The following is a 23,850-nucleotide window of genomic DNA, read 5'->3' as shown; positions in this document are numbered from 1 at the left end:
ACCGTATTTCCGCAAATAAAAGGCCGCCTTCGTATACAACGCCTTCCTCGGATACAAGGCAGGGGGCGATTGAAAAAATAAAAGACCGTCTCCGATTAGAAGACCGGGCCTACTAAATGAGTCTCAAACTTGTGTTAAAAATAGAAGACAGTGCTCAAACTGTGGGTAAAATTAGAAGACTGTGCTCAAACTGTGTAGAAGAAAATGGAAGAATGGGGGGTAAAACTGCGTGGCGAAAAATAGAAGACCGGGGTCAAACTGGGTTGAAAGAATAAAAGACCGTCCTCGATTATAAGGCCGGGTTAGGACGAGGTTGAAAAAATAGTAGACCGGCCTACTATTTGTGGGAATACGGTAGACCCGATTACGTGTGCTACTACTGTTGTGGACATGGAACTCCAGTCAGAGGTCAAGCGCTGACCATGCAGCCGTGAGTTCGCATGCAATCAACATCATCAAGAGTACATAAACCCTGGGAGTTATGTACTCTTGACATCATGCACTATGCATGCAACGTTGTAAGCACTGAGGGCGCCGGCCCCGGTCATTCAACCGGACTTCCATGTCCACGACAGTACATGTGACTCTGCTCCCTGCTGCAGAGAAGTAAACTCAGCTCCTGGTGTGCTACAGTCAATACGGAGTGTGCCAACACTAGTACTAGTACAATCATGGTGTGATATCACCCAACACTGGTTACAAAACAGTACATGTATTAGATAAACCTTGTTGACACCCATAATGGTTCAGATGGTCCGCAGGGACCGGGGCTCTGCCAACCGCGGAAGGTTGTAGTAAGGTCACTGTTTCCGAACACAGTGTCCTCCACCTTGTTTCATGCTGTCAATCTAACAATTTAGTACAATCATGTAGTCATATGGAACAAAGGAAATACAGCCAGTTCACACAGGTTCATCTTGCTGAGCACACTTCTCACAAGTTTATCTTGATAAGCACAGTTCACACAGATAAATCTTGATAAGCACAGTTCACACAGATATATCTTGATAAGCACGTCATGCCCGTGCAAGGACAGCAGTATACACTATGCTTTAGAAACCTCAGGCACACCGCGTACCGGCGACTGAAATACACAAAACGTCCAGACAATCTTCTGACTAGACACGGGGACAGCCTATTTCAAGTATTTGCACATCGGATTGGGGAGTGAGGTGTAAACCTAAGCTGCTCATTGTCGATAGCTTGGTCTGGCAAAGTAGCAGCTACCAAAACGATGACTGCACAGTTCTCTTGCGGTGGAGTGAACTACAGGTATGTGCTGATGTACTACCTTCATGGCATCCAAACTGTCTCGCCAACCACACAGAACAGGCGACTCATTGATCAAGTCCGTGGCTTTGCAGAAGGAGAGTGAACTGATTGGCATGTTTTGTAAGTCTGAAGTTAGTTGGCTCAACTGGCGAAACAATCAAGGGCACGTTGGCCAGTGGTGGAATCAACGCTAAAGCAGAATGATGCTAATCTGGTGGCTTCATTCTTCCGCCAAAGCTTTCTCGGCGGCTGTCCGCAGCACTCCGTCGATATCCAGCAAGTCGCACTGCACAGATACCCAGGCAAACAGACACACAGGCACGAAAACATGCATTCACCGTTTTCACACAGGCACGCATGTTGCGCACACAACAATTGAACATGTACACGTATCATGCAAATGCGCAAACAAGGTCCACCGGGCACTCTGACCTATGCTCAAGGATCATCGTGTGTACCATGTGAATGCATGCAATAGTATAGACGTGGAAACAGGTAGCCAGACTGACAAGCACGCATGATGATGGACAACATTATAGAACGGATGACCGCCGACCAGGTCCTTCTATGGACATAAATCATATAATCAAACGTTTCCACCTTACCTGTAGTGACTACACGGATGCAGCCGACTGGTTCATTGTACAGTCGTGCCTGGTAAGCTGTGGAGTAATCTGACTGCATCCCAGGCTAGGTCCCTGAACCTTGCGACGAATGCAAATTTTCACAGTGATGCTTGAAGTTGTAACCCTACGGCAGGGTTCTAGCCAAAGGGGGGGGGGGGGCAGTGCCCCCCCCCTTCTCTGTTTGCACCTCCTGTGAAAAGTGCCCCCCCCCTACTCATTTTCCAATTTTGGTGTTTTTCATGCCATTCAACGGAAATGCAGTCGATAGTCAGTACTAGAGGGTTCATAAAGGCACATTTGTCTGGGGTGAAGTCAGGTGTTCGCCCCGTACGTTGCATTTCGCATTGCAAGACAGTTATTTTGAAAATGGAAAAAATTGGTTACGGGGTAACTGTTCCCCCCCCCCCCCCCCCTGCTCTTTTGGCCTGGCTAGAACCCTGCTACGGTATTGTAAAACATCATACCAAGCTGTGCACATACCTCTGGTATTGGGTACTTCATCGGATTGGGCGCGGAGTGGCGGCAAATTTCTGTGATTGTGCCTGTCCTGGGCACGCCCTTGACCCAGGTCCCTCGGTACAGCTGTCCCTTATCAATGTAATGATACTCGCCCGGCCCGTGCATTAGACCGTCCTTCCACTCTCCTTTGTGAAAGTTACCATTAGCTGTACAGCACAGTCAGAAAGAGTATGAAGAAAGAAGACTTGTTCACCGTGCATGTGCTGTACTACATCCTCACAACACTCTCCAAACGGTCTCTGGGCCACATCAGTCACTAAAAGGAAAAAAAGAGAGAGATAAGGCCATGGTAAAAAATAAAGTTGATTCTCAGGTCATGAGCCTGTGAAAATCGGTGCGAGCGAGCGATTTTTTATTTTATTTCCCGCAGTTTTTTATTTCCAAAGATAGGGTCACACATATGTACGTCACAGGTTCATATAATTATTTTATTATTCAGGCCAGGGAGTAGAAAAATACCGGTATTTTACTACTCCCTGATTCATGCCTTTCGCATTTACCGTTTTCATGCGCGCATATGCATGCATAGAAATAAAAAAAATCGTCGGTGCGCCGCCAAAAATCGGTGCGCGCGTACTTGAGAATCAAAGATAATTTTTACCATGGCCTAATCAGTCGAATTTTCGGGCAAGGCCCATCTTCAGAAATCATTCCCGAAGATTGGACGTGCCCGAAAATTCGAATGATTCTCTTTCTTTCTTTTCCTTTTAGTGATTGGTGGGCCCAGAGACCGTTTGGAGAGTGTCGTGAAGATGTACGGGTATAGTGGATGGCTACAATGGAGTGTTCGCACTTTGAGAAACTAGAGGCTTGGCTAAATAATAGTCTGAAATCTGACCAGACTCATTGGGATAATCCGGGATCACACGGAAGAAAATTCAGCCCAGAATACATGTCTAAAACCAGACAAGAAGTGTTTGCTAGCATATTATGCTATTTCTTGATGCACAACGCCTTTCCCGCAGTGACCAGCCGTGCAAGTGCGTACACACAGGAACTGCCATCAGCTTACGCAGGGACAAATCAGCAGCACCGCACTCTTTGTCATCCTTCCATCCGCCCTCATAGACGGAGCCGTCGGCACGAACCATCCGCCCATGGCCATGCCGTTTACCGGCGTACCACTCGCCTTCGTAGAAGCTTGGACCTCCATAGAATGCAGTGCCGTAACCCTAAAGAGAGGAACACATAATGTATACAGACTTGGACACGAAGCCATGTGTCCTAACAAGATTACACAAATCTGGGTGTGTAATCCAGCATCAGTTTGGAAAAAGCGAAAATGTCAAAGTAGTGTTCCCATCATTTTTTGATAAAATCATTTTTGGATCCGAAATCTGCGACAACAGTGTTGCACTGGATAAGTACAAATTGTAACATCAAATTAACCATAATTATGCTGATGTTAAAAACGACGTAGCGACTAATTGCGCTGTCCTGAACTGATGTGCAGAGTTACACACTCTGGTTTATGTACCGTCTTTCCTGCAGTCTAAATCTATGGCTGGTCTATGCACAGTGCCGGGGAAGTCATGGGAAATTATTCCACACAGGTGATACATAGCCTATGAAATTAAAAAATCCTTCCTCTCCTGACCCAACTGTAATATGCTTGTATTTTTTTGAAGTCAGTAGCAGCCGACCGGATGAACGTGCCAACCATCAGCATCGCCATCCTGCAATTTGATCAGAATTATCAAAGCCGACCGACAATTAATTCCAGGAATGCCAAGACTAGCAGTGTAAGATGATCGCCATGAGTACGAAGAAGGAAGCAATCTAAGTCTGCTACTCAACTTACGTGTCGTTTATCAAATTTCCATCCACCAGCATACTCTTTCATGTAGCCTCCTTTATCGTCACCTTTGCTCAGCAAGCCGTAGCCATGGCGCTTGTCTTCCACCCAGTCACCGTTGTAGATCATGTTCTTAGACTTCCAGTTCATGATCCCTTTGCCTGGAGACAGCACAGGCCGCACGATCGGCAGGAAAGAAATGCAAACATACACAGTCATCATCAGGGTACACGTACACGTACACACACAGACACTTGTACTTGTGCGCTGCCAAAAACGGGTCACACCGGTGGCATCAGTGTATCTATCCTGGGATCCAAACGCACTTACCCCCGTCCCCGGCGAAAGCACTACAGTGAAACCTGTCTAAGACGACCGCTCACGGGACCTTCAAAGTGTGGTCTCTGTTGCCAGGTGGTCTCCTTATCCAGGGTCATTTGACTGGAAACAACATCCCTTGGTCCTGGTTTCAGTGGTCTTCTAGGACAGGTGGTTACCTTATCCGAGTGGTCGCCTTGACAGGTTTTATTGTACTTAAAACTAGTGTGAGTTGCTAAATCAGGGTAGGGCTGATATATATTCTTCACCAGCCGTGACCACTAATTACACTAATCCAGCCAGCACGGCAGTACCTCAGTTGTCCGACCACCTGGCTTGTCTGGTTGTTGATTACTGAGCTGCACTGATGATAATGTTATGCTCTGCACATGTACACGTGGATGCGGCTAATGCCCCAGAGTAATGGGGTTTCTCGGCACTTGTGCCAGTGGTTGCGAGACTTATCTGCTCACCCCCACTGTTAGGCACTGCATCTGTCGCTAGGGTTTACCGGGTGTTAGCGGCCGCCGTGAGATCTCTTCGGGAACGGACACGATAATTTACTTACACAGTACATGTACTATTCAAACAAGAACCAACGTGACATGCATGTGCAATACATGATGGATTCAGACGGTCTCTGTGTCAGGGGCATTGGCACCGGTGCGGCAGGTGCAGGGGCAGGTGCGGCCAAAGCCGCACCAATACTGAGTTTCATCTTGAGAAGTTTGCACACGTGTGTACACATAGCACACACACACACACATGCGCGCGCACACACACACACACACACACACACACAAACACACCACACACACACACACACACACACACACACACACAGATACGAAATAGGCTGTGGTCCGAGTGTGGACCCTGACCACCTGCCTTGTAGTGCTGGATAGTATCGAGCGTACATAACCTGGGGTTAGACATGTGTCTCACTACAGCCCTGCATTACTAATCCTAAGCAGGCTGTGACAGTATAATTATGCACCCTTCATTGCACATGTAGATCTACGTGCGCATCATTGTGTATCTCTGGCAGACTTCGAGCTTAGCTTACCATGGCGCTTATCGCACTCGTAGTCACCGCGATACTCGTCCCCATTCATGGAATACACACACTTGTGATCCTTGGCGTGCTTGTCCGCCTTTCTATCCTTCTTCTTCCATAGCTGCTCGTTGGGTGGAGGATGTTTTACCATCGGCATGATGATCGGCTGATCCAATAATCTAGCTTGATCTTCTTACAAACCACGCTAGTACCAGTTACTGAGTTAGTTGCACAAGACAGGTCTCAACAAACAACGTTCCACGGTGACCGACTACGAGACAGACTCTATTAGTAATTAGCAAGGGCAGCTGTGCTGCTGTATTCACTTCTCCAGGACTAGGCAGTTGTGTTTCGCGTTCGCAAGACTAGTTACCAGGTTACGTCGCTATAAATAATAATAATAATATTATTATTATACTCTACACCTAACGAAGTCTCTGATCGACCAGACTCTGAAACGCTTACGACGTCGTGTAGACATGGACACTGACAGTGATGGCCTGCACTGGCTGCAGACAGTAGTGCAAACAACAGTTCTTTTCATTTTGGCTTCAAACTGTTTACACTGCTAGCTGGCCTGACGTGACATGGCGCTACTTACCATGCTTACGCATCAAGCATGCATCGACTCGTACTCGTAGCTACGTAGATCATGCTAGATTGCATGCATGCAATCTGCTTTCCAAAACAACAGTCGTTCCTTGGCAACAACGCACGCATAGCAGCCAGTGCGGCAGTGGTTGCTGTGACCTGGTGACATGTAGAGGGGACGGCTCGATACCGGGACGTTTTGACAGCCAAATTTGTATAGACCCAAACCGATCATCAGCGTTGATTTTTCACTCGAAATATGTTTGTGGAAGGAAACTGGCATGTTGAAGTTTGCTCTGGGGCCAGAGTCAATCGAACTGAGCCACTCCTTTGTGTTGACCCATTGCCTCCAAGTTGCCCAATTTTTCGCTTCAAAAAAGTTCAAATCAGAGGTGGCTCCAAACCGGACACTTTTTAGAGTGCACGTCAAATTCACTCTGGGTCTGAAATTAGGTAATTGCTATCGCTCCACGACGGCCAGTACAGAGTAACAATAAGCCTTGTGTGTGCTTCCATTAGTTTTGATTGGTATGCGGTGCTTTATTGGCGAGAAGCGAGCCGCTGTTTACCTGCGACAAGAAGTTGATTTTTCGAAAGTCGTAAAACTCAAGTCGCAGTGCGAAGCAACACGTCAAAAACTCACCTGCTTGATATGGCGCTTCTGGTCATCGCAGAGCCATGAAATTTTGGCTCGGAGTATAACACATCGTAGTCTCACTGTGACATATGTTTTCTAATCAAAATACCAAGAGAGAAAGTGAATATTGAGTCCGTTCCGGTTTGCAACCGGTGTCCTATTTGAAAACGTCCCCTCTACATGATTTAATTGTACATGTACATGTACGTTATTGTACGATATTCCAAAACTGGTAAACCAGTATTACTATTACCGGTAGAATGATAAACCTTGTTGTAGTTCACGCAATTGTTAGATTGACAGCATGAAACAAGGAGGAGGACACTGTGTTCGAAAACAGTGACCTTACTACAACCTTCCGCGGTTGGCAGAGCCCCGGTCCCTGCGGACCATTTGAACCATATGGGTATCGCACCCGGTTCTGACCCTCGTTATGCTAGGGGGTTAGGACTTAGGAGACTACTCCTGATGTCGTCTTGTTGTCTTCGCTCTTTTAATGGGCGGAAGTTGGAAAGAAAAAGAAAAGAAAAAGAAGTTTTTATACAAGTTAAAAAAGAGCGAAGACAAGACGACATCAGGAGTAGTCTCCTATTATTAGTCCTAACCAGGGAGTCGTATAGACCCGGGAGGCGACACGCGCATCACTTGTGCACAACCATGATCGACTCAACGATTCAAAATATTACGACCTGCTCGGTGTGGGACAAGTCCGTACATAGGTCATAGCGCCCGGGAAATCCGTACATAGCGTCGTCTTCGTCCTTTCGCTGAACAATTGTGGTCAGACTTTCGATCTCCATTGCCGAAATACAGCCATCTGTGGCCATCGCTGAGGAGTTCACTAATAAAGGGTCTTGTTCACTGGCTTACTCACTGGCTTTGCACTGCCACTCGAACTCTGAGGCACTTTGACCACCTAACATGAGGTAATCCTTTCTTTACAAATTGCCTCAATATTTTCTCACCTTTAGGGCAATGAAGTAATTTTTTTCCTCGTGACTAACTTCGACCGACCAAGTTGCCCTGTCCCAGTGATCTACAATACTTATATTGCACATTTGTGAAATATTGGACCTATCCAGATAAACGAAATGACTTATATTCGAAATTACATTTTCCAAAGTTTTCCTTCACAAATAGTCCCAATTTGTTCTCACCTTTAGGGCAATGAAGTAATTTTTTTCCTCGTGACTAACTTCGACAGACCAAGTTGCCCTGTCCCAGTGATCTACAATACTTATATTGCATATTTGTGAAATATTGGACCTATCCAGATAAACGAAATGACTTTTATTCGAAATTACATTTTCCAAAGTTTTCCTTCACAAATAGTCCCAATTTCTTCTCACCTTTAGGGCAATGGAGTGAATTTTTCTCAGGACTAACATCGGCTAACAAAGTGGCGCTGTCCCAGTGATCTACAATACTTATAATCATTGCACATGTGAAATATTGGGAGTCACAGAGTGAGGAAATGGCCTAAATTGAAACTTGAACTGTTCTGCCAAGTTTTATGCAGTGAACGCAGGGCTGAGAGCCCGCAAGAGCCATCCCGGATGATCTTGTGCGCCACCAACCGAACCTTCGGTGAATGTTCACAAGGTTAGAAGCTCGCACAGATAACACACATTGGATGCTAATAGTAATACAATGCACTCAGGAATGTGTGCAAATACGACAGAATTAATTCCAAATAAAGTCAACAATAGCTGCCTCAACACAGTGCTATCAACCTTCCGTATTTTCCATATTTGTACGGAAAATCACTACTTCGTCCACGCTATGGATTTTGAGAAAAATGTACGGAAAATTGAACGGGATTGATCAGTATGTATAAGCATTGCAAGTGCAAGCTGAGCGATGAAAAGAAGAGAACCGAGTGGAAAGAAAACGCTGCAGTGGAGAGTCCTTAGAAAAGACTTAAAAAATATCAATAATATCGCTGCACGAGATCATCCTTATAAGTTATAACGTCAGCTGATCGTACTGTGGTTGATTCATACGGCGGTAAATACACACCTGCCTACACACGCTCTCTAAACTGAAAAGTTATTCTGGCACAGAGCTCTCCTTCCCGCCACCACCACCATCATCAGTTCGCGTCTGGCGCCTAGTCGATGCAGGGTGAGTGGTGTCCGACATAGCAGGCTGGTACATCAGGTAGCGTATGGCGCATAGCAGATGACACAGCAACAACATAGCTTGATTGCGACGTACCTTTCGTCCCGGCTGGACTCATCAGGCAATCTTCTTCTTAGATGTCTTCACAAGGAGCTTGACTCAGGAGAATGAAGTTGAAGACTCCACTGCAACTGCACTTATGGTTGGTTCATATGGTGGTAAATATACACCTGGCAATATGGGGGTAAATACACGCCTGCCCAGACACGCTCTCTAAACTGCAAAGTTATCCTGGCACAGAGCTCTCCTTCTCACCACCACCACCACCACCATCAGTTCGCGCCTGGCGCCTAGTCGATGCATGGTTAGCGGTATCCGACATAGCAGGCTGGCACATCAGGTAACGCATGGCACATAGAAGATGGCAACGACATAGCTTGATTGCGACGTACATTTCGTTCTCTCGGTTGTGCTGTAGCCTGAAAAAGGAAATAAGACAATGCATCCACATGACACAGACAAGTAATTACTGTTACAAATAATGCATACTGCTTGATATCAGAGAAAGAAAGTCAGTGGTCACACAAGTTTTTGGTCGTCCCTGAAACGAAGATCGTTCCAGGGGGGGGGGGGGGGGGGGGGGGAGCGAGCTAAAATCTCAGTCGACTGACGCTATGCATACACATGTACATGCATGCGATTTTCGTCGTCCATTCATTTCGGAGGGTGGAGAGGAGGTCCGAGTACGAAATGAATGTTTTTTTCAGGGATGACTAATCACTTTTGCGATGACCCCTTATTGCATCAATTTATCGTCTGAACTGCGCAATTGAGTCCCACTTTATTATGTTGGGTCCAGATTTCAAGACTCGTGAAGTTCGAGGCGAAAAGCAGGCCGATGAAGGGACGCCAGTAATTCAGTCTAGTCCGGTGTCATGGAGAGGGGCCGATGAACCGGCAACAAGAGAATTCAATACGCATGCTACTCTTCAGTTCATTGCTGGGGAAGACTACTCAAGGCCACGTCACTCCGGCAATTTAATGTACAAATCAGCAGCAACACTTGCAAACGTATTCCTACCAGCTGACCAGCAAGTTACCAGCCATCAGCTCTTCAAATAATTTCAACTTAACAAAGAGAGGAGATGGACAGATCGGAAAGTATCGTGGCAAGCTCAGGGCAACACACGTCCGGCCCTATGTAACAACAGTGGAAAGTGCGTGCCATGGTATATTTTCGAAGGCATAACAAGAACCAGCTAATGTGGACTGGGCGTCCATTTGCATCGTCCGATCAGCTGCTACAAGTGCCGTGAGCCAATGGCAAACACGTTTGACAGAGACTACTACCTCTACTGAATGCAACTTTGGCATGGCAGAGATCTACAAGCACGTTATCTTATCTATCAATAGAGTTGTATCCTCGTATGACTATGTGAAGTGTGAGGTCGTACTGTACTGCAGACGCGTCTACGACCTGGTTGGAAATGTACGCAACAGTTCCCACCCTCTTGACCAGAGATCGCACACACCCTAGGGTTTTGATGGGTTTTTACGACTCCCAGCTCTTGACTTTTGTTGGGTGTACGAGACGCACGCACAGTTTTCTTAGGGTGAGTACTTTTCATGTAGTACTGAATGCGGCAAGCAGGACTCGCCCATCCGCCCCTCCCCAAATGGATCTACTCGAATGGTTCCGGAGGTAGGGATGCTCTGGCGGGATTTTACGACATACACAAGCGCGCACACACGCACACAATATACACATGCACGCACACACATACACACGAACGCACGCTATGTCGCACGTCTTGGGCATGGCTTCGTGAATACAAATAATAATTTAATGTTATAATTTATAGGATCCAAATGTTAGAGCAGTTTTACAAAACCTACCGTTCAATACCGGATCATCTTGTGACAGCTTCCTTGCAACACCCATGACTTGACCCCACTTCGTCTTGACGTCGGGAAATCGTTCACACCGGAGTTGGGACACGACTCATTGAAATCCAGGCCTATCTGCAGCTGGGAGCAGGACAGAGCTGATGGACGTCAGCAGCGGCTGTAGAACAACCATAAACGAGTCTTCTTTCTCCGCAGTCAGGCGGGACAGCAGCTTTGCAACGCAAGCTTCTTGCCTTCTGTGGGTCTTTAGCGGCTGGGATTCGGAACGCTCTGTAGAAACCATTGAACAAGTACTGCACTCTATCAACCCACAAGTATTTCTTCCAATTCATGATTATTCGCAACTTTTTATGCAGTACGTGCACCAGATCAGAAGCCGCTAAGTAGCAAGGTTGAAAGTTTCAAGACAAATTGAAAAATATAATAACATAGAAAATTAGAATTCAAACCATACCTGTGGCCCAAGCCAATCATGACAGACTGAGCGTTCACGCGAAGAGAACGTAGATCTACGTCAGCTGAGGTTTCCTTAGGATCAGGAGGTGATTCTTGACCCGGATCTGGATCGCGATCAGCAGCACTCTCTGCCTCAATCACGATCATCAAATGCAACTAATTACTTGGAAAAGTAGTTCATTCTTCTTCTTCTTTTCGAGCTACGATTTCCCACGATCCTATCGATCCTGCACGAGTCCGTTCCTCAGGCCAAGGAGTGCACTCCCAAAGTCCCATGGCATAAGTACGCGGAGTAGTTGGTTTATAACTCAGGGCACGCACCGGGGATATCTGAGGGAAAAGTGGGAGAAAGTGCCGCGAGTCAATCATAGTCGGCCCGGAAGGCCTCGTGTCGCCTCCCGGGTCTATACGACTCCCTGGTCCTAACCCCCTAGCGGGTCAGAACCGGGTGCGATACCCATATGGTTCAAATGGTCCGCAGGGACTGGGCCGGGGCTCTGCCAACCGCGGAAGGTTGTAGTAAGGTCACTGTTTTCGAAAACAGTGTCCTCCTCCTTGTTTCATGCTGTCAAGCTAACAATTATGTACATGTACATACCGGTAATAATACATTGTAAGTCATCGACATTGTACAGTACATGTGGCGTGCGAGCATACACTGCTGTACAGTACAACTAATACTTCAAGTGTTGAGTACTGTATTTTATTCATGAAAACACGCACCTGGCGGCAAATATTACTAGTACACCATGGATACACGCCGGACAGTAATTATACAACAGGAAGAAAGGAGATAAATGGCTGTAAATACAGTCTAATGTCGAGCCAGACGCGCCTCAGCCTGCCTGGACAAGGTCGACAGGCGCGAGGTCGAAGTGACGACGGCGAACAGAGTGTGATCCACGGACACAACGGATGGCGGATATGGCAAGAGAAAACGCCAAGCAGCACCGCAGCCAAGCTACAACCCGGCTATGGCAGCGTTGCGTTTGGTGGCCAAGCCATGCGCCAGCCTCTTGACTACTAGTACTACGGCTGCTTCAGAGCCCATCCCACCACAGGAGGAGAAGACTAACGGTGTGAAGGAGCCATGCTCGACTTCATTGACACGTTCACCGTAAGCACGCTTCTTCTCTCCTTCGAACTTTCGGTAGAGGGAGGGGAGAGACTTGGATCGATAACTAATACTTGACGCATGGGGATAAAACACCCTCGTATCGAAGAATACGGTTGCGGCTATCGGTCCAGAATCCCTTCACCCGCGGGTCGGCACGGGCATCAGGATCAGTGTTGGCTGACCGATGGTGATAGGTTTCACCAGTTAGGGGCTGCAATGGTGGCTCCACCTCCACATCATGATGGAGCTCCTTCATGCGCGACGCGTAGATCTACTGCCTGTGCAATCATATTAGCATTGTAGGTCTACTTAAAAAGTCTTTGAAGGGTCGACTAGTCTAGAGCCTAGTACTAGTAGTACTGTAGAAGATCTACTACATAATTATGTCATTGTAGTAGAGGCTGCATCATGTAGAACTAGCCTTGGGCCTGGCGGATAACAAGTAGAAAATGTCATGTACATGTACTTGTAGTTTACAGTGCTAGTGCCAGTACTGGCAGTAGTGGTTTATACATAGATAATCTGACAATGGCGGCAGAAAAATGTACCTTTCTGGTATGTTTCATGTTTGGTACATGTAATAATTGTTACATGTCATCAAGAGTACATAGTGTACATGTACTCTTGATGTCATGACTCATGTTACGCAGGAATACCGGCACTTCCCATGGTAAGCTTCCAGCATCCAAATGATCATCAGCAATGATGGTTTCACCCCTCACTACATGGATAAGCAAGGGAAAAGATTTGATACACCCACTATTCAGCCACGGCCCTGCATTAGTTGCAATGGAGAGCAGCCAATGGAGACGCGATCATGTTTTGTAGTGCTAAGAAGTGGTGGAGCTCGTGAGAAATATAGTACTAGCAGCTTCAGAGGCAGATCGACTAAATGCGTCCTTTCCTGGAAGTTTGACAATGAGCAGCCTTTCTTCCATTTTTGTTCCAAACCAAGAGCATTATAGCCCTTGTTGAAGCATTATAATCAGCATTACAAGGTAGTTTTTGGAGCAATATATGATTAGCTTATACGAACATTTTCGGAGCATTACCCGCTGGACCCTACAGCATGGATCGCTACTGCTAGTACTAGTAGTAGACTACTACTAGAGCAGTAGAGGCTAGCCTTTTCACGCCTTGGCTGTGGCCTTGTACTTTGTAGCCCGCGTAAAAACTATCTCATTTCCGGTGTCTAGCGTCTACTACTACTACTACTACTAGACTACGGTCTAGCGCGGCTGTGTGTGTACCAGATGTACCGCTTGTATGTGTGTAACAGACAAGCCTACAACTGCGTTTACTTATCTCTGGCGATGGTGCCATCGTGAGAATAAATAATTCAAAAACTATAGTACAGCGACCACCGTTGTGTGTGAACATGAACAGGCTATGCCCCCATGATTACTAGTCCGACTCATCCGACACAGACAGTCGGTCGATTTCTTGTCGGAGTCGGTGTGGGAGCATCGGCCGAAAAATCGGCCTACACGTTGTAGAGGCTAGTGACTAGTACAGTGTGAACAGGCATGGTGAACCGGGCAGTAGTCTCTGTAGATCTACACGGATCACACGCTTCATCAAGACAAGACCGTAGCTACTGACACTGTGTTGTAGACGGTGTAGTACACCGTCTACAAGTAACTACGGTTTTGTGTTGATGAAGCGTGTGATCATGGTGATCACCAGCAGCAAATAAGTATGGAATCGAGCATGAGTACGAGGACGAAAGTGCGGAATCGGAGCCCGACGCGCGCTAGCGCGGAGGGCTCCGATTCTAGCACTTGAGTCCGAGTACGAATGCTTTGATACCATTTCTGACATGCATTGCACGAACTACTTCGTACTACTAGTACTACTACATGTAGTACTTCACACATACCTAGTACCTACTCAAGGCACGCACACTAGACCAGACAAGGAACACAACTAGTCGCCAGTTTAGTACTTCAGACATGTTACATAATGACTAATGTACACAGTCACAACACAGAGATAAAACAAGGGCGGTCTAGTCAGCTAAAAACCAGGTCAGTTCAGCTTCTCTTCTTCGCAGTGACTACAGCCTACAGCCTACAGGTGCAGGTGAACATTGCAGTTTGCACCAAACTGAGCTCCGGAAAAGTTGATGGTCTTCGTAGCTTTCTGCATCAGAGACCGTTGGTGAGTTGGGGATTGCACTGTTGGGTCACAAGTTGCGATGTACTCATCAATGTCGGGATCGTGGAACTCAGTCTGCTGCTGTGATCGCTGAACGCTCGTTGTTGGCGCTGTAAGAGCACGGGTAGCAGCATTGGTTGCAGTTGGAGACTCTCCATCCAGAACTGCAGCCATCTCTTTTCTCTTTTGTTCTGAATTCCTGTTGGCATATGCGGTCAACGACTGGACCTGGCGATGTCCCGTCGTCCCCATGATCGCTGTCTCAAAAAAAAAAGCGGCCTCTGATGGCTGAATCGGAGCACGCCTAGGCGTGCTCCGATTCAATCGGAGCACGCCTGGGCGTGCTCCGATTGGAAAATCGGAGACCTGCAAGCGCTCACAGGTCTTCAGTGGCTGATTCAAAGCACGGCAAGTCGCGCTAGGATTCGCTGTTGCCATGTCGATTGTCATGTGACATGTCAGAATTGTGTTTTGTTACTATACCCGTAAAAGAGGCTTTTGATAGCAGGCATGCCGGCAGCAGCAGAGGGCTAGGGAGTCGTAAAAATTAATACCGTATTTTACGACTCCTTGGTGATTGATCACTTGCAAAAGGCCATGAAGTGCCCGACATTGGTAGTCGACTAGTCACAGTAGTTGTGCGGAGAGAAGATGCCGGATGTTGTCGTTCTGGACACAGCGAACAGTCGAGTTACTACAATTTGTAGTTTAGGACGTCCTCCTGCAATAGCGGTTTGTTTGTTCCAATCTTCAGTACCCTACCGCAGACATGCCCGGCTAGAACTAACTAAAAAACTAATAATACTACATGACTGTATTTATTATTACTCGGTTATGTCTCTGAAGACAAGTTGTGCTCGAAGATTGTTTTGTGGAGAGTGCGGGGTACGACATGACCTCTTAGCCGATTCGAGACTCAACTTCGTTAGAACACTTTGTCATGTTTCATGTACAACCGCATTTCTAGTTGTGGGAATGTGCGAGCCTGATTTAGCTTCTGTTTTGGAGTGCGTCCTCGAGTTAGTTGTCTCCGAACAAGAGCAACTACTCACCATGAGAGAAGGACAAGGTAACGCTTTGTGTGCGGCGTGCTCTATGCATCGTGCATGCTGTGCGACTGCTACTGTTGCTGCTGCTACTGCTGTTGCTCGAGCAAGCAGATGACCACATGAATCGTCGAACGCCAAGGGCATGGTGGAATATGGGAAGGATGTTCTCGTGCGTGTGTGTTGCCACTCCTAAATTAAATGGCCTTCTGAACGTTATTGATTGCTTGGCAATAACGCGACGGATATGCGGACTTCACCTTCAGCACGCACTCCATTCCGCTAGGACTGGCAGGGTTCGCAAGGGTACGGTCTTATAGCCGAAAGCTACTTGTAAGATGTACTGTCCTCCATAAGTTGTCAGTTTGGCTAGGCGGTGGTGGTGGTGGTAACTAGATACTGAGGAAGGAGGGCAGACGGTCAGATCCTATCAGTCCTGATTGTTGAGGAGCGTGAACTGGAGAAGGGTGAAAAGAACAGCAAGCATGCTAGGACTTGCACGACTTACCCGCTGTCCCCCACCCTGTGCCTGGTTGTTCAGCCTGGTGTTGATATGGACAGAGGTGCACTGGCAACACCATGCCGTTGCTCTTGGTGGTTTGCTATGCGGCGGCGGTGCCAGCAGCAGCAGCAGCAGTGGGTCTGGAGAAGCATCACAGCAGCAAGCAGTTCCGGTGTCACCTGTCACTGCTCTGTGCCTTGTCAGCATGGGACTACCGGAAGAGCTAGAGGTCAGTATAAGGTGGACAAATGTTAGTAAACCTAGACACACACACACATGCACAGTTGTCTACATTGACACAGGTGCAGCAAGCACTGGGCTGCTCAATGAATCAGGCTGATCAGGCTCATGAATAGGTTACTTCCGGGAGGCCAGGACCGGCGGAAGCAGGTTTTGATTGGTCTAGCCATACCCTTGCCGTTCAAACTTTGTGTAGGATATGGCGGGCATACACATTGACACATTGACCTCCTCAGCAGTAAACACACGCCGGTGGCCAACAACTTTGGGCCGGCCATGGCCTGACCAACCGGACTGGTTCCGCCGGGCCTGCCCCCCTCCGCTCTGCATCCGTGTGGAGCCAAGTGTCCGCAAATTTGCGGCTGCACAGCCCCTGGCGCTTTAACCGTTGAATGTTTCAACTTCATTGAGCAGCACCGGCAAACGATCCATGTGACAGTGAAAGTCAATTCGCCAAATTCACTATTTGTATTCTTGAATACAAGAATCACTGAAACCTGCGGCGCAGCCAGTTTTCAGTTGACAAGGCTGCATGTAGCACATGACGTGCATATTGCAAAATGTGTCTTGTGATCCTCTGCTTGTTATTACTATATCACAATAATCTTATCTTCTTTATCAATGCCGGTAAGTGAGGAGAGGTACTATGACTGTGCTCTTTTTGGTAGCTACAATCATGTTGCTCTAGGCTCTGGCAGTCGGGAGTGACAAGAATATGGAGCACATCCTTGAAAACGTACCAGACAGAAGCTAGGAATGTACTCAATGCACACGCACACGCACACACACGCACACACACACACACACACACACACACACACACACACACACACACACACACACACACACACACACAAACACACACGCACACGCACGCGTGCAATACACTAAATTACAATTGCCCATCCGGAGATGATAGCAGGTCCCAAAGGGACCAACTGAGTGTTCAAGTCACGAGCAAAATCGGGCCGCCGAGTCAAGTCCTGGCGGCGTTGATAACTCTTTCCACAACTGCAAACAAAGTCTAAGGTGACAGGCTCGGTCGGAGGAATGGTGCTGCATGCTGTTCTCCACTCTCTGCCATCCTGGGCGAGGTCGTACCACTCCACTATCTGGCTGTCCTTCGTGTCGGACACAACATTGTCCCACTACCGCTTCCGGGGCCCATGATATGGCCGAGCCTTTTCCAGTTCGCCGAAGAGGACACCCCCCCCCCCCCCCACACACACACATACGCAAAATGCACATTAATGCTATACCCATGCAAAGTCACCAACATGCTTCTGTGCGTGTATGTATTCCCCTATGATCTCAACAGGGTGCAGTTACTGCTGATTTACTACGTGGGCTCTCACCCGATGCGTGTGCGTCGCACACGCAGTCTGACATCAGCCTGGCTACAGGTACATGTTTATAATATATCCAGGGTTTATGATTATATTGTTATAATATATCCAGGGTTTATGATTATATTGTTATAATATATCCAGGGTTTATGATTATATTGTTATAATATATCCAGGGTTTATGATTATATTGTCATGTGCACATGTACTGCAATACAAGTGTAACGCACTGCATGCATTATATACACTGCATGCACTGTCCAGTGCCGGCGTATATAATGATATACACTGCATGCATTATATACACTGGATCAGCACACAAAGCCCCGGTGTATTTCACTTTTGCTAAGTGAGTCCTGACATACATGTGTGTCCACGTGTATCCGTGTGTGCATGGAACTGCCGACTAACAACAGCATCATGTGCATGCATATGCCTACTAGACATGTCTCCTATTGTTCTGTGCTCTGGCTTTAGAATATGAGGTTTGCACAGACAGAAGAACGAGCAGTTGCGGTTTCGTAACTCTGAGTTTCACGAACTGAATCGATCATCAGACGAAAATTGAATATGAGGTTTATAATCTTGGCACTTGTCTCTGCACTTCGTACACTGTCTCTGTATTTCATAGATGATGAGTTTGATGCAGCGTTGATGACCGCGCAGGTGTATGTGCAGTGGGATGGTGACTCGGGATGCATGTCAGTCATATGGACGCTACCTGCCCTAAACTCGTCATCCGAGCAGCTTTACCTCATCCAGATCAGTGAAAACCTGCGGTCTGGCGCAGAGCAATTCCTCACCGGCAGCAGCTATGCTACACTGGGTAACTCTCTCACTCTCCACAATATCAGCCGGTCCACACTGAGTTCGAGCAATATATCTCTAGCTGTGATAGATGTGAATGGTACGATCCTACCGCTGTCGCGCACAGTGTACACGCTGCTGCCTGGTCAGCCCAGGCATGCCAGAACAAGCAGTCAGTACTATGACTTCCAGCGGGCCATGGCATTGCGCAATCTCACCTGGAACAGACCCGAAGATGGTAGCACGGCAGCAGAGCAGCATTACGACATCCATTTCAGCGGGTCCAAAGAGCTCGGCACGTTCCATCCCTGTCCGGACTGGAGTGTGAATGATCACACAGGCACCATACTGTTCATGCAGATGTTAACGCAGCTGCGCTATGGGTGTCTGTATGTGGCGACAATCACTCCCGCACTACCGGCGCAGATCAGAGCCGATCTTGCCGAGCGTGACGATGTGTCCATCGCTCTACAGCACTCGTTTCCGATAGACCACGGCGCTGCCAACGTCTCCGATTTTGATTTCGTCAATGGAACCACTCAGTTTGCCACTTGTGACTCGGCCCTGAATGCTCATTTCTCGTTGGATGCCAGTTTCACCTACAATGGCTCGGCTTTAGCGTTTGTGTTTGCCCTGGATGGTTTCAACGCGTCACAGCTTCTTGTCCCGCCTGGAGACTTTCTTGCTTCCCTGGACTTCTTCTCTGTCATAGTTACTGATGTGTCGGTGGGGCCGTTCGGTAGCCGGGTGTTCTCGCAGGACTTGATCAATCCTTACCAGTTTGTAAGTGCTGTAGGATGATGCATATCCGTAGTAGCGTGATCAATAGAACTGACTTGTGGATTACATGGCCAGTGGTACTTAAAACATCCCATCACCTGGTACTCAACATAACATCACCTAGTACTTATCATATCATCAACCAGTACTTACCGACACTTTCCCAGTACACTTTACTGTACTGTAGTCTGTAGGGGTCAACTCTTGCAGCATGATGGCACCTGTCGTGACACAGGTGACCCAGATGAAGGAGCATATCAGGGAGGATTTTGATGTTCACAAATCGAGAACTAATTACTTGCCGGTTGTAAACTTCTTGACGAGCAGATAAGTGTGTTTTGCTATTCTCTTTGCAGAATCATCAGCCTTTTCAAGCCATTGTATCCGACCCGCAGCATCTTCACAACTATCGAGCTGAGGTTAGTGCATATGATGTCATACCAGCGACCAGTTCACAGAGTACTGTAGGGGGACTCAGAGCATGCATGGTAGATTCTAGTCCGAGTATAGGTACTAGCGTTCTGGCATGTCACTGCCGGTATGGTATGATCAGACACATCTCTGATCTTATTCATCTCAACTGGCACAATCTATCAAATCTGTTGGTAAGCATGTATGCAAGTAGAAAAAATGTCACCGTTACAGCGGTGCACGCAGGAAGCCTGAAACTCCTCTTCTGATGCCATTTCGTCAGTATCTTCATCAATGATACAATCAATCTCGAGCGCAGTGATATGAATCAAAACGGGACCGGCTTTGCACTGAAGTATGTTGAGGAGCGGCATGAGGATTAGAAAATGCAGTATTTTATATCCCCCCCCCCATATAATTGTGCTCGATTCCGTATACGTATTGCTAAAGTACATCTGTGCATGCGAGGGTGCATGGTTAGCAACATGGTCAGAGCATCAAGCTTCCAAACATGAAGGTGTGGGACTGATTGCCTGTTTATGTGAAGAAGACGTACATGTACACACCCAGGTCCAATGCCAAGTACTAGTTCCTAAGCCGGCCAGTTGGAGAGGCAAAGGCAATGCCCGGAGTAGAGGAGATGATCACCATCCTCACTAAGTTATGTTGAACTCGGGGACACAAGACATGTCTAACATAATACCTGCTACCACCACGGTCAGAATTCACTGCATATGGGGGCCACCTTCACCCGGGCGCTGTTATGCTATGTACAAGAAGGCGGCTACATCTACTTGTAATTGCTGTGTGGAAGGGTCCAGGGGGGAGAAGGTAACATACGTGTGTGCTCTTCTTCCTCTTACAAATCTGTTCCCGGTCCTCCCTCCTGCCCCATATTACTCAAACAGGCCAGGTATGCAGTCTACCTGGCAGAAGACATACCTCTGTACAACGCAGCGCTACTCACGGCCACTGATAGCCGTGTCAATGTGCGGATTCAGTCCTTGTCGTGCGGGACGAACTTTAGACTGACGGTGAATCAGCCCACTACTGCTCTCACTGCTGGTAAGTAATTGATCACATGGCATGCACAGGCAACACCGGCCAGGTGTCATACTGCCTTGCATGCTATATTCAAAGTCAATGATGTCTTCTGCTGGATCCGAGACTGTTGCTGTTCACAGCATGAGCTCTTTACGAAACCAGGCAACAACATTAAAGTTGTGGAATAGTTTTTAAATTAGGCCCCATGCTGCGAGCAACGCCGGTGAACATCCTAGTACAGTCTGTATCGGCTATAGAGTGACCGGATATAAGAATATATCGGCTACAGTGATATTGGTACGAAATATCAAAAGCAAAACGAATTTTATCCTATAAAAATATCACTATAACCAATATTATCGGATGTAATGATATATCGGATATTATGATGGCAACAAAGAATCAAAAACATGCATAACACACTATAATTATATTATCGGCTATTGTGATAACTTTAAAATACATGTAGCAATAACATCAAAGGCCCTATTTTTTTACTTTCTTCACGTTGCTTATTTTTATAGTGATACATGTACATAACAGGATTTTGTTATGGAAATGCGGGCACTGTCAACTATGCAGCATGCTCATTTGTCAAAACGCCATGCTGGAAGTATTTCCTTGCCTTTCATGTGTCGATCCAAAAAGAAAAAATCGATCGTATCGCATATAGTGATGCATCGGTTATAGTGATAAAATCACGGAAATCAAAAGGGTACGCTATAGCCGATACAGACTGTACCAGGGTGGAGGTGATTGCACACATGACTCACGACTCACTGATGTAAGGCGCACGCGCACACGTGTGTGTGTGTGTGTGTGTGTGTGTGTGTGTGTGTGTGTGTGTGTGTGTGTGTGTGTATGTGTACCTCCCTGTGTGCCCACTTAGGCTCAACTACAGCTACCAGTGGCTCAGCCGTTAGTAATGTTACCAGTCACATGCCGCCGGCAGCAATGGTGCAGACTACTCCACCAAGCACAGCTGCAGTCACCACTATCACCTTCATGACAGTAGAGCGGGCTATAGAGAAGGATGCGCTGGACCAATCGTCACCCACTGTTGCTATAGCAGCCGGAGTAGCCGGGGTGATAGTCATCTTGATGATTGGGATGATGGTGGGATATATTCTCGTACGCAATCGCAATCACGGTCGAACAAAGTCCAAACCTCTTCGACCGCTGAGAAGCTCCGTTGAGTCCACAATCACTATAATGACCCAGATTGAGGCCAATGCTTGCATGTCGGACTCCTGTGATGACTATGAGCTTGAGCCAGGCAGACTTCAAATGCTCGATGTTGTGGGCTCCGGAGCGTTTGGCATAGTGCGCAAAGCTCACCTCTACCAGAGCTGTGACTGGGACCAGGACAAGAGCCGGCTTGTTGCCGCCAAGATGCTACGTGGTTAGTAATGATGATGGCATCATTAATTGCTGTACGATGACGGCGCATAGTGGTGATGCGTGCAGCAGGCAGGCACTGGTTTATCATCATGATGTGCAGTCATTTCACACAACATGAGTGGCAGATCAATAATTGAACAAGTAAGCAACTAGACTGACCATGTACACCGAAGAACACACAGCAGCACTGTAGGGTGAACCCGACCTTGCCTGGTGTTCCTTATTCAGTGGTACATATCCTTACCATTCAAACGCTATACTGCAATGTTCGTATTTGGAAGAATCTCGGCCTGGCTGGTCGTTGGCATCCCATTCTTTGGTATGTGACGTCACTGTGGCCCGTGGTCGAATCGAAGGCAGCTCCAGAGAGCACGCACACACAGTTAGGGTCTAACACCCCCACCCCACCCCATCCAACATTGTGGATTGCACCCAGTGCTACGTAGCCGCGAAACCAAAATACACCCTATTTTGTTCTCGGTCTGTTTTTTTTTAGCGCTGTCCCTTGTGCTGAGGATTGAATCAGATGTCTTTGGTCGTAACTGCACATGCTGTGCTGCATGTGTATGTACTTCAAAGTAACTATGCAACTATGTATGTGTGTGTGTGTGTGTGTGTGTGTGTGTGTGTGTGTGTGCGTGTGTGTGTGTGTGTGTGTGTGTGTGTGTGTATTTGTGTGCGTGCTGAATATTTCTGCTTTAAACCCTGATAGAAAATGGCATTGAGTCTGACAGACAAGACCTGCTGAGTGAGATCAGTCGTATGAAGGACATCAGCCGTCATGAACACATCGTCACGCTAGTCGGCTGCTGCACGATGTCTGAGCCGATCGCGTTGGTAGCCGAGTGGATGCCACACGGCAGCCTTGCCCAGCTACTGCGCGATACTCTCCGCAGAAAGGTTGGCTTTCATGTGGATGGAAAGTTGGAAACATTATAGCAAACATTATAGCAACCATGACGTCATGTGTATACATGGCTGTGGATGTGTTGATACATAACTGACCATCCTCAGAGACCAACCTACATAAACCAGCCTACATAGACCAGCCTGCAGAAGACCTTTATTACGATATTCTGACAGATCTATCCGGATATCAGACTATCGGCAGACTATAAAATTATTATGTCCAGTTTAGGTGTTGCGCGAGGACAAACACGTCACTACTGACTTTGTGAATGTCTTGAAGAGTGTTGCACAGGTCTCACCGTGCTGCTAGCTGATGCGTACACACGGGCAAGCTGGAGATTCATTTCAGCTTTCCTGCTTGCATGGCGCCGGGGTCTGCAGGCTGGAGATTCATTTCAGCTTTCCTGCTTGCATGGCGCCGGGGTCTGCAGGCTGGAGATTCATTTCAGCTTTCCTGCTTGCATGGCGCCGGGGTCTGCAGGCTGGAGATTCATTTCAGCTTTCCTGCTTGCATGGCGCCGGGGTCTGCAGGCTGGAGATTCATTTCAGCTTTCCTGCTTGCATGGCGCCGGGGTCTGCAGGCTGGAGATTCATTTCAGCTTTCCTGCTTGCATGGCGCCGGGGTCTGCAGGCTGGAGATTCATTTCAGCTTTCCTGCTTGCATGGCGCCGGGGTCTGCAGGCTGGAGATTCATTTCAGCTTTCCTGCTTGCATGGTGCCGGGGTCTGCAGGCTGGGAAACTACATGTACATACCAGTACTGCCGCCGTTAACAAATTGAGAATTGAGGC

At 47.5% G+C, this 23,850-nt stretch overlaps 2 protein-coding genes and 1 long non-coding RNA gene across 5 annotated transcripts in view; 1 reads left to right on the top strand and 2 right to left on the bottom strand.

The window, feature by feature from the left end:
• Positions 1-870: 870 nt before the first annotated feature.
• LOC135829264 (MORN repeat-containing protein 3-like) lies at positions 871-5,841 on the bottom strand. The gene is made up of 5 exons (XM_065341669.1): positions 5,597-5,841; positions 4,219-4,373; positions 3,430-3,589; positions 2,379-2,563; positions 871-1,558 (listed from the first exon to the last, which is right to left on the bottom strand). The coding sequence occupies exons 1-5, from the start codon at positions 5,742-5,744 to the stop codon at positions 1,493-1,495; spliced, it is 714 nt and encodes a 237-aa protein (XP_065197741.1). The 5' UTR covers positions 5,745-5,841; the 3' UTR covers positions 871-1,492.
• A 2,603-nt stretch (positions 5,842-8,444) lies between these two features.
• Positions 8,445-11,716, bottom strand: LOC135829251 (uncharacterized). 2 transcript variants are annotated; one of them, XR_010555795.1, is made up of 3 exons: positions 11,299-11,716; positions 10,833-11,114; positions 8,445-9,415 (listed from the first exon to the last, which is right to left on the bottom strand). It is a non-coding gene; the product is annotated as an uncharacterized LOC135829251 (long non-coding RNA). The 2 variants fall into 2 exon arrangements; XR_010555794.1 differs by lacking the exon at positions 11,299-11,716 and having other exon boundaries at positions 10,833-11,290.
• A 4,031-nt stretch (positions 11,717-15,747) lies between these two features.
• Positions 15,748-23,850, top strand: part of LOC135829308 (uncharacterized) — a 15,001-nt gene continuing 6,898 nt past the window's right edge. Inside the window, exons 1-7 of one of the 2 annotated variants that reach the window (XM_065341720.1) lie at positions 15,748-16,351; positions 17,681-17,765; positions 18,340-19,298; positions 19,652-19,714; positions 20,615-20,771; positions 21,640-22,152; positions 22,864-23,051. In XM_065341720.1, coding sequence (XP_065197792.1) covers positions 16,106-16,351; positions 17,681-17,765; positions 18,340-19,298; positions 19,652-19,714; positions 20,615-20,771; positions 21,640-22,152; positions 22,864-23,051 — 2,211 coding nt within the window. In that variant the 5' untranslated portion in view covers positions 15,748-16,105. The remainder of the gene's footprint in view (positions 16,352-17,680; positions 17,766-18,339; positions 19,299-19,651; positions 19,715-20,614; positions 20,772-21,639; positions 22,153-22,863; positions 23,052-23,850) is intronic. The other variant, XM_065341714.1, reaches the window with a different exon arrangement.

This window comes from Sycon ciliatum, chromosome 1 (genome assembly GCF_964019385.1).
Source record: "Sycon ciliatum chromosome 1, ocSycCili1.1, whole genome shotgun sequence".
In the NCBI taxonomy this organism is placed as follows: domain Eukaryota; kingdom Metazoa; phylum Porifera; class Calcarea; order Leucosolenida; family Sycettidae; genus Sycon; species Sycon ciliatum.
The sequence above is the reverse complement of the archived record's forward strand: the minus strand, read 5'-3'. Positions and strand labels throughout refer to the sequence as shown.

What these genes read in the sequence shown, in the direction of transcription:
- LOC135829264 (XM_065341669.1), bottom strand. Translation starts at nt 5,744, where the DNA reads ATGCCGATGGTAAAACATCCTCCACCCAACGAGCAGCTATGGAAGAAG. An exon ending in CGAGTGCGATAAGCGCCATG is followed by an intron (nt 4,374 to 5,596) that starts GTAAGCTAAGCT and finishes TGCTGTCTCCAG; the next exon opens with GCAAAGGGATCATGAACTGG. An exon ending in TGAAGTACCCAATACCAGAG is followed by an intron (nt 1,559 to 2,378) that starts GTATGTGCACAG and finishes GTATCTGTGCAG; the next exon opens with TGCGACTTGCTGGATATCGA.